At 36.1% G+C, this 10,151-nt stretch overlaps 1 protein-coding gene across 1 annotated transcript; it reads left to right on the top strand.

The window, feature by feature from the left end:
- The first annotated feature begins 6,284 nt into the window (after window positions 1-6,284).
- Window positions 6,285-7,040, top strand: LOC138348030 (uncharacterized). Its single transcript, XM_069296637.1, has 2 exons — window positions 6,285-6,520; window positions 6,614-7,040. The coding sequence occupies exons 1-2, from the start codon at window positions 6,285-6,287 to the stop codon at window positions 7,038-7,040; spliced, it is 663 nt and encodes a 220-aa protein (XP_069152738.1).
- The last annotated feature ends 3,111 nt before the right edge of the window (window positions 7,041-10,151 follow it).

Here is a 10,151-nt window from a genome sequence, read left to right as displayed (position 1 = left end):
AATGAAATGTCCTCTTGAAATGCATGTTTTTGCATGGTTGTCATACTTAGTGCATTCTTGTACTAATACCATTATTCTTCATCTTTTTACACAAAGTGTAGGTGGTGATGGCTAGAGGATGTCTCCTAAGTGAAGAGCTTGGATAGATCTCCGAAGTTCAAGTAAAGGGACCCTTATGATTCAAGGGTTGCCTATGTCAAGATTTTTCTTCAAGTTGATGTAACTGATTGGATTTATATTTTATGTTGTTAAGGATCGTGTTCCTATTTATTCTATTGAGTTGTGTCTTAAGATGACAAAGAGACTTAGACTATTAATATATATATATATGTGTGTGTGTGTGTGTGTGTGAAGTAATACTCTAGCATATGATGTGCTATGAAAATTTTTAAATTTTCTGCTATTTCTACGATTTTGCAATAAAAGATGTCTAAGGGATTGTCTTAGACCTCCGAGAGGTTGATGACGTCGTGTAATGATTTGATGATACCATAACTTCTAGGATATACCCACGGGTTGTAACAAACTTCATACCATAGCATAAGGTTTTGTGTTTTCTCCTTAGGTTTCAAAGTCTTGTATTGCTATGTCTAGTTCATCGGTATGAGTCGCGACACATCTATGAGGGAGAGGCTATAGGACGATAGAGTTTTCCTTCTTCACTATTCTTATGTCATTCCATTAAACTTAACTTTGTATGATCTCTCTCTTTTATGTTTCCTTGTCCGATGATATTTTAGATGTGGTTGCTTTGATTGAGATGATATATCAATACTTGAGGGAGAAAAGGTGAGTTTTAATGCTTACGATGGTTTTATGGTTTGATTAGTATATGTGATGGTGAATTTAGTATATGTTGTTTTGATGCCAGTTATGGCTCTATGTGGTTTATAAGGAAGGATATGTTATGTTGAGAAGTTATTATATCATATGGTTATAGCTTGTTAGTAGTTGTTACGGTTGAATGGAGTTCCCCTTTGAGTGATAGAATGCCTTATGATTATGTAGGATGGTAGCATGATGTTATGATTTATGCTTGAAAAGTCTTGGAGAATGTGGTAAATAGTAAGAAATATGAATGTTACCTTTGTACATGTGGATTGCTTCATAGATGTCCTTGTGTGGATTGGAATCTTTTGTATAGGCTTGCTTTTAAGATGGGAGATCATATGTTAAACCTTGTAAAGTGATTGTGAAGTATGCTAGCTAATAAGACCCTTATGACTAGTTAATGGTTCCGTCTATGAACCTCTTCTAAGAATTGTAAAAAAGGGGAAAAGGGGTTTTATTCCATAAGTGGAAGTATGATTACCCTAAGGTGACTTAGGGGGATGTATGGCCAATTGAGGAAGTTCTTAGATTTTACCTAGGCATGGTTGGTTGGAAAGTTCCACCAAAAGTAATAAACCTTGTAGTTGGTCTTGACTTGCCTTGACCTTGGTGTTTAAGGGCATGATGTGCTTAGGCTTACCCCAAGTGGGGGAAAAATTTGCATAGATGGTAAGATTTTAAGTGCCCTTGATGTCCATATGTTGAGTTTCCTTGAACTTCTCTAGGTTGAAAATCACTATGAAGTGATGGTAAGAAGGGTGTTCATGAGCTTAGATCCCAAGAGTGGAATAATGTGCTTAGTCAACAAGGTTGGCAAGCTAAAATTCTCCTAGAGTTGAGATGAGTTTATCTTAAAGGGGTTTATCCTAAGTGGGGGAGGATGATTTGAGTAGTAAAGTTGTAGATATCTCTATCTTTTACTTCTATTCTTACTCAAGCTTGAAACCAAAGAGTACTTAAGTAGCTTGTTCATGATAGGAGTCTTGCGTAAAAGGATAAGTTTCATGTTATCCATATGTTATACATGTCTTAAATGACACTATGTTATGCATGTTATGAAAGGTCATTATGGCATGAAAAAAGAAACTTTGATAAATTTTCATGTTGCTCATATTCTTGTGCATCCTTATATGATAAATGTGCAATTTGATTTTGTAATACCTTGAAAAATTATTTATTAATATGGTTTTCATGATGGTCTAAGTTCCTAAATTGGTGTATAATGTGGTATTGAGGCAGTGTTTAGAGTTTTAGCTGATTTGGAAGTGAAACGTCAAGGAACGACTAAGACGTTCGACGAGTAAGTCACCTATGTGCCTCATGTGTCGTTATGTGCCTATACATGTGTTTCATGAGTTAATGAGGTCATTATATAAGTTATTATAGTGTTTATAGGTAGTGTGTCAAGTTTGGTGAAGTTTGGAGGTCAAACGTCCAAGAACGTCCGTGACGTTCGAAAGGTTTGCCTTGAAATGACCTTGTGTGTCTTGTCATGTTTCTTCGAGTTTTACATGTTTGTTTTGGGTGAAATTGATGTGGTAGGTTATAAACTCATATACAAACATATTAGGGTTTGAAACATCAGGGAAAACATCTCAAGGACCAATCAAGGGTCCTTGAGGAAGGATCCTTTCCTTAAAGCCAAGACTGCCAAGACAGCCAAGACAGTCCCAAACGATGGAGGCAGTAGACGACTCATGGGCCAGTAACCGCCACGTCTATGGGTTTCATGGGTCAGTACTTACGCGTGGGAGAAGGCCAAGCCAAGGAACAGCCTCAGCCCCAAACCGCGGACCAATAGAACTGTCCGTTGGTTGGGAGACGGTCCGTTGGTGACCATCCATCTGTGAGGCTGTACCCTGTACGCAAATTACTGTAATGTCTAGGGGTGAAGTTGTAAATTCACTCCACGTCCAAATAAGAGAAAGGGCGCTTACTTAGGGGTATTTTGGATATTGTAAACATTTTTATAAGCCTTAAACACTTAGAAGAATTTATTCTTCAAAATCAAAACCCAAATTCTCTTAGAAATTCTCTAGAACTCCATTGGAGCTAGAACTCAAGGAAGGGGCTTGGATTGGAGAAGTGAGTGGTGATTCTTCATCAAATTGGTGGATTAATGTAACACTTATGAAATCCAAGACGTTTTCTAGAGCCTAACATAAGTGTCATAAGGTCTAGACACTGTTTTAAGGTCCATTATAATATTTATAAGTCATTTATGAAGTCTAGGAACCAAAATGTCCAAGAACGTCCATGACATCCCGAAATTAGTTTAAAGAGGTACTAGTTGCCTTATCCTATTTGACTAGCTTATAGGAGTCGGAAAATGATGAAAATTGGTGGAAGGGTGTCTAACATGTGTTTAATTTGATTCATGGTCGAAACATCCGGGTACTACTCCCCAAGAACAAACCAAGGTCCCTTGAGGAGGACCTTTGCAAGTGGAGTCAAACACTGCCTAGGCAGTGTGCACCCACGAAAGGGCATCGACGGGGTATGTGTTGATCGACAGGGCGTCTATGCCAACCATCAAACAACGCTTAGCCAATTTGTTGGAGGCCCTCACCTGCACAGTCTCCGACCAAGTCGACGAATGTGCAGCACGAAAGAGGGACCAGTCGTCGACTCACAGATGGACCGTTGGTCGAGGTCTCGTCTATGAGGGTCTAATTTTCCTGCACATTTTGACTTAGTCTTAAATAATTATTAAAGGGTTTGGTGGTTAGATAGGGATTAAAGGAAGTCTAATTAACTTAATTAACCCCCCATATAAAGACCCGAACCCCATTAGTCTAATTACAACTCTCAAAACAAAACTCTCTTACTTCTCTCTTCTTTCTCTCTATTGAATGACACCATTGAAGGCAAGATAGGGGAGGGATTTTGGGGCTGTAAAGGGATGATTTCACCATTAATTGTTCATCAAACATTGAGGTATGTGATCTAATTCACCTATGATACCTCTTTCCTCAAAGAGTTCCTTCAAAGTATTTTCAAAAGTTAAGTTTTCATGTGGGTCTTTCTCAACCTCAAAAATTATGGTATGAATTGGTTTGTTTATGTTTTCTATTAAATAATATGAATTTATTTCTAACTTAATTATGATATACCTTGATGGTTTGTTGTAGTTTGTAGAAGATGACCCTTAACCCTTAACCCCAGGTTTGATCTTGACATGAATTAGGTTGTATTTGGTTCAATTAACTTGTTTATTGGTTGAATTACTATTAGATGATGTTTTTACATTAATCATGAACAAATTCGAGTGGTTTGAAGTCTTTCATTCTAGTTCTTGACAAGATGATCTAGGTTAGGAAGTATGTTGTGAATTGACCTAAGTATCTCGTCTTAAGCTATGATCTAGTATTGAATTCTGATGTAGTAATTCTTCTAGCCTTGTTATCATGTTGACTATTCACTTATGATGATGTATACCCAAATTGGGTTGAATTGAGGGTTTATGGTAAGACCTTGATGATGAATTATGAAGGAGACTTGGTAAGTCTTATGATTTCTATCCTTTACTTCATATTGTGGTTAATTATGATTAAGTCATGATGTTGTAATGAAGTATGCCTTGTATTAAGATGGATAGGATGGTATTGATGTTTAATTTAAATGTCTTGATTATGATTATGAGGTGTTGGCTTAAGATGTAAATGTTATAAGGAGGGTGAATGATTTACCAATGTGCCTTATCATAATATGAAGATGTTAATGTGCTAACCTCACCTATATGAATTGTAATGAAAGGATTTATAGTCATGCGGTTCTTATTTAGCTATTGATGATGATGATTATACAAGTGGTAGACCCTATGACCTAAACTAAGCTATGATTGATAATAAAGGCTTAAAGACAGTTCAAAAATAGACTCTAGATTAGGACCTAGTTAACTAGAATGAGGAGTGTACCTTCCCATATGGGGAAGGTAGCTCTTGAGATTGGAGACTATAATGCATGTAGCATAAAGAGGGTCCCAACTATATCTCCTAGTTCTTGAACTATGTTGCCCCCATAGGAATACTGGGTAGTGGATGCACGTAGTTGCTATGTTTCATGTTTTGGTATTGGCAAGTATTCTGCATTCCTTCGATGTAGGGTTTTATGACACCAAATTCCACATTAGCTCATGTTGGCTACGTCGGTTAGGTCAAGATGTTCCCAAAAAGGTAAAATGAATGAAAGGATTGAACTCTAACTAAGATGACCTAAGGGGTTGATCTTAGTCTAAGTAGGGGTATGGGACTCTATATAAGCATTGCACTATTTAGACTTGAGGGGAGTCTTAGGAGAATGTTCTTATGTATGAAAATGGGTATAACGTTATATGACATATATATGATGAACTTGCACATTGTTGATACTATATGTTGATTAGTTCACTTATGAATATGTGATGATTTATATTGTCAAAGTAAGATAATATGCACAATTAAATGCAATGTTATGTGAAGTAGGATGTTAGTCATGATTCTTGTTGGATTACTTGATTGAGTATGGTTATGGGGCTTTACTTGGTCATTGCACTTGTTGACTTGATAGGGGTTCATGGGTAATTGAGTTACTTTGGTTGTGCTGAAATGTACTCTTATATATGCTTGTTGCTAATATGACTTGATGATAGAGTTACTTGAATAAGTATTCAATTATAAGATATGCATGTTAATTTGACTAGACTTGATGTTGAGGGTTTCATGATGTACATGCCTATGACTTAATGAACATGCAATAATGGTTGGTATAGTCTTGTTGAATGTGCATAAAGGTTTTAAATGAAAAATACATACTTTAAGAAATGTCCCTTTATTTAGCATGATTTCAAAGTATGTGTGCATATGGTCTCATACTTAGTACAAGTGGCGTACTATTCCCATTTCTTTCTTTCCCCAACATTTTAGGTTTCGGTCGTTGAAGTGTTTTGAAGGCGACTTGAAGAAGGCTTGTATATCTTATTCATCCAAGTAGGGTAGGTCCTCAATTTCTGAGGGCAATGCATCTATCTAGCTTATGTAGTTGTTTTTTGTTAAAGACTTCTATGGTTATTTCTTTCCATTTAGTATGAAACATTGTATAGCCCATGTGAGGCATTTTTACTTTGATGCATGGGTTATGCCCAAGTTCTTACACTCTTATTAGATGGTTATAAGATGAGACGACTATTATGACTATGATATACTTTTTGTACTTACGTGCAATAAAAGTAGAAGACTAAGTAATCTTCCTATACGAAGGGTCTATGTGTGTGTATATATATGTGTGTGTGTGTGTGTGTGTGTAGAGGTCTATGTAAACCTCCAATTAGAAGTAAATGAAAAATTTTAAATTTTCCTCTTGAGGAAGGTGAGAATGATGACCAAGCTCCGGTCAGTCCTCCACCTTTGACGGATGGTGACATAAGGGCTGTCTTTATCCAATTAGCCCAAACCGTCACTACTTAAGCTTTAGCTATGACAACCCAAGCTAACCAGGAGGTTATACCCCGTCCAAATCAACAAGTTGCTACCATGTCTTCCTGTCTAAGGGATTTCACTCGGATGAATCCTCCTACTTTTTACGGGTCCAAGGTTGAAGAAGCCTATGAGTTCATAGATAAAGTCTACAACATACTCTTGGCTATGGGGTTGTCTACTAGTGAGAAGGCCGAGTTAGCCACTTATCAACTCAAGGATATGGCTCAAGCATTGTATGTCCAATGGAGGGATAATAGGCCATTAAGAGGTGGTCTGGTGACTTGGGAGATCTTCAAGAATGCTTTTCTTGATTGATTCTTTCTTAGGGATATGAGGGAATCTAATGTGGTGTATTTCATTAACCTTTACCAAGGAGGTATGAGTGTTCATAAATACTCCTTGAAATTTACTAAATTGTCAAAATATGCTCCTTCTTGGGTTTCCGATCCTAGAGATAAAATGAGCTGCTTTGTGACAGGGGTGTCGGATGATTTGCAAGAGGAGTTTCATTCAGCTATGCTACATGACAACACGAACATTTATTGTCTTATGGTGCATGCCAAATATGTGGAAGAGGTAAGGGCTAAGAGGAAGAGTAGAGATTCTAAGAGGGCAAGATCTTTTGATGGAGGTTCTTCAAAGAATAGGCTTGAGATACAAGACAAGCCTAGATTCAATAAGCAAGTTTCTAATCAAGTTCCTTCCAAGTTCCCCAAGTCTAGTGGTGATAGGGTGTCTAACCCTAAGCCTTAAAAGGGAAAGGGTACTACTTCACCAACCAAAAATCCAACTTGCGGAAAGTGTGGCAAGAAGCACTATAGTGATTGTCTTAAGGGGATGGTCAATTGTTTTGGTTGTGGTAAAAGTGGGCACAAGGTTAGGGATTGTACTAATGTAAGGGGTTAATACAAGGGTAGTGGTCAATCACAAGCAAGTGGTTTAAGTGAGGCTCCAAAGAAGAACTGCTTCTATGCTCTCCACTCTAGGGGTGAGCAAGAGACTTCTCCCGATGTGGTGACCAGTATGTTGAAAGTCTTCTTTATTGATGTGTATGCCTTACTCACCCCGGTGCTACTTTATCATTTTTTACCCCTCTAGTAGGTAAAATGTTTGACATTTTACCCTATATTATTCATGAACCTTTTATAATGTCTACTTTGGTGGTGAGTCAGTCGTTGCAAAAAGTGTGTATAGAAATTGTCCTATAATGTTGCCCAGTAGAGTTTCTTATCTTGAACTAGTAGAGCTTGATATGCTTAATTTTGATATTATTTTGGGTATGGATTGTTTGCATGCTTGCTTTGCCACTATTGATTGTAGAACAAGGGTGGTGAAGTTTAACTTTCCAAATGAGCCCGTTGTAGAGTGGAAGGGGGGAAATTCTATTTCTAGATGTCATATCACTTCTTGTCTAAAAGCATGCAAAATGATCTCTAAAGGTTGTCTATACCATATTATAAGAGTCCAAGATCTAGACTCCGAAATTCGTCCCATTGAATCAGTCCCCATAGTGAGTGAATTTCCAGAGTTCTTTCCTACTTATCTTCCCGGTATTCCTCGCGAACGTGAAATTAATTTTTGGTATCGATTTGCTACCGGATACAAATCCCATTTCAATTCCTCCATATCGGATGGCTCCGGCTGAATTGAAAGAGTTGAAGGCTCAACTCAAAGATTTAATAGACAAAGGCTTCATTAGACCTAGTATTTATCCTTGGGTTTCTCCGGTTTTGTTTGTGAAGAAGAAGGATGGATCCTTAAGAATGTGTATTGATTACCACCAACTCAATAAAGTCACAGTTAAAACTAAACTAATCAGACTTAGAATGTTTTTAAATTTTTCAATAAGTTAATGCGATTTACTTAGTTAATATAGTGTTATAATTAAGTTAAAACTAAACTAACTAGACTTAGAAAGGTGTTAAGTTCTTCAAATAAGTTAATGTGATTTAGTTGGTTAATATAGTGTTGAAATTAAGTTAAAACTAAACTAATTAGACTTAGAATGTTGTTAAGTTTTTCAAATAAGTTAATGTAATTTAGTTGGTTAATATAATGTTTAAATTAAGTTAAAGAAAGCAGAGAACAAGAGGTATTCAACGCTTCAAGCCCAACTAACTTTTCTTTTTGAATTATGAAATATTTTTCCTCCATGTCCGACAAGCAGTGATGATGGAGCTGATCAGGAAGGTGATGAGAATGATAAGGGTGTTAAAAAGAGAGCGAGGGTGATAAAGAGTAGTTGTATTGGTTTGACATTTTAGACTTCCATATTTATGAAATTGTTTGATCATATTTAGTTTATTTTGAAGTTGGATGAAGTTTATATTGAAATAGTTTTAGTGTATATGTTGAAAATATTGTATTGTTTTGGTTGGATGAAGTTTATTTAAAAATAGCTCATTTGAAATTCTTTGGGTTGGATGAATATTATTATGAAATAACATATTTTGAATTCTTTGGGTTGTTTTGATATAAATATGTAGGTCGGAAAATAAATAATGAATTTTACCGACTTAAATTGAAACTGAGATCGAGACCGACCGCTAGAGGTTGAAATTAAATACCGACCAAGCTTTTCCGGCCTAAGCTGGAAAGTTGGTTTTTGGTTGGTATTTCAGGAATACCGACCTCTGGAGCTCAGTATTTTTAGGTCGGTATTCACTATTATTTTAGTAGTGATTGTTATCGTTATTTAAGATATTGTATGCTGTATTTGCATAATTTTATAATTAGAATTACATATAGATTGGAAATTATGGTATCACGTATATACATATAGTTATATATGTATGCTTTTTGGGCAGCCTACTTTTATTTGGGTAGCACCTATGAAGGACACACACACACACACACACATTATACCTCCTTTGATTGAATTCATTCCCTCAATTCTAAGAACATTATAAAGTTAGCTAAACAGTTGTTCTTCAAACCAAGAGAAAAACCAGGTCCTTTTGACTTTAATCTGACACACACACACACTCCCTCTTGGTAAGTTACGAAATCAATTTCTATGTTGTGTAGTGTTTGGTATTTCAAGGATATCTCGTAAAATTTAACATAGTGTAAAGTGAATAAATATGTTTTGGAAAGCTAATTCATATACCTGCAATTCCAATGTTCATTTTAAACTCTAATTTTGTTGTTATGGATTTAAAATATGGGACGCAACATACGAAAAGTTCTGTCTAGATTCTAGAATTAGAAATCCTGTTCGTTCAACTGTTAGTATTTTCATTATATCTTTTTTGTACAAAACAAATTATTTTCAAGCTTAATATATATACCTACATATTTTATGAAGTATATAAATTCTGGTTTTGCCGTTTCCTCTTTCAAATCTAAGTAGCGACATAAAGTGATTTTGTTGGATAGAATTACTGTTTTGGCAGCTTAGTCGTATTTGTACATGCTAGGCTTACTTGTGATGATAATCCCGTTTTACATTAAAAATATTGAGCTTCTAGGAATTAAACAAGTTATTATGTTGTATTTAAAAGTTGTATATACTCGTAAACAAGTTCAGGACCTTCCTACGTTGGTTTGTCTACGGTTTTAGCTCTTGAAGTGGTGCTGAAATGTTTCTTATCTAAAGAACTGAGGTTTGTGCATAAACTTGTGTTTTTACTATTTGAACCTGCTAGTATATCTAAAATTTTATCTTGGTACCTTGGTTACCTCTTGTCAATTTGCATTGACGTATAGTTGTCGTTTAAGACGTTAAAGAATCTTGTGTAACTCGCCCACTGGTACGGCTGGTTTGATCAATTGACACTCTTATTGGGACCTTTCCCTTGTTGCTGCAGTGACTTTGTCACTATTGGAATGCCTCTTGATTCACATCAGTTCCCATCTTGGCTC

This window comes from Solanum lycopersicum, chromosome 4 (assembly GCF_036512215.1).
Source record: "Solanum lycopersicum chromosome 4, SLM_r2.1".
In the NCBI taxonomy this organism is placed as follows: Eukaryota; Viridiplantae; Streptophyta; class Magnoliopsida; order Solanales; family Solanaceae; genus Solanum; species Solanum lycopersicum.
This window is presented reverse-complemented; position numbering and strand designations above follow the sequence as displayed.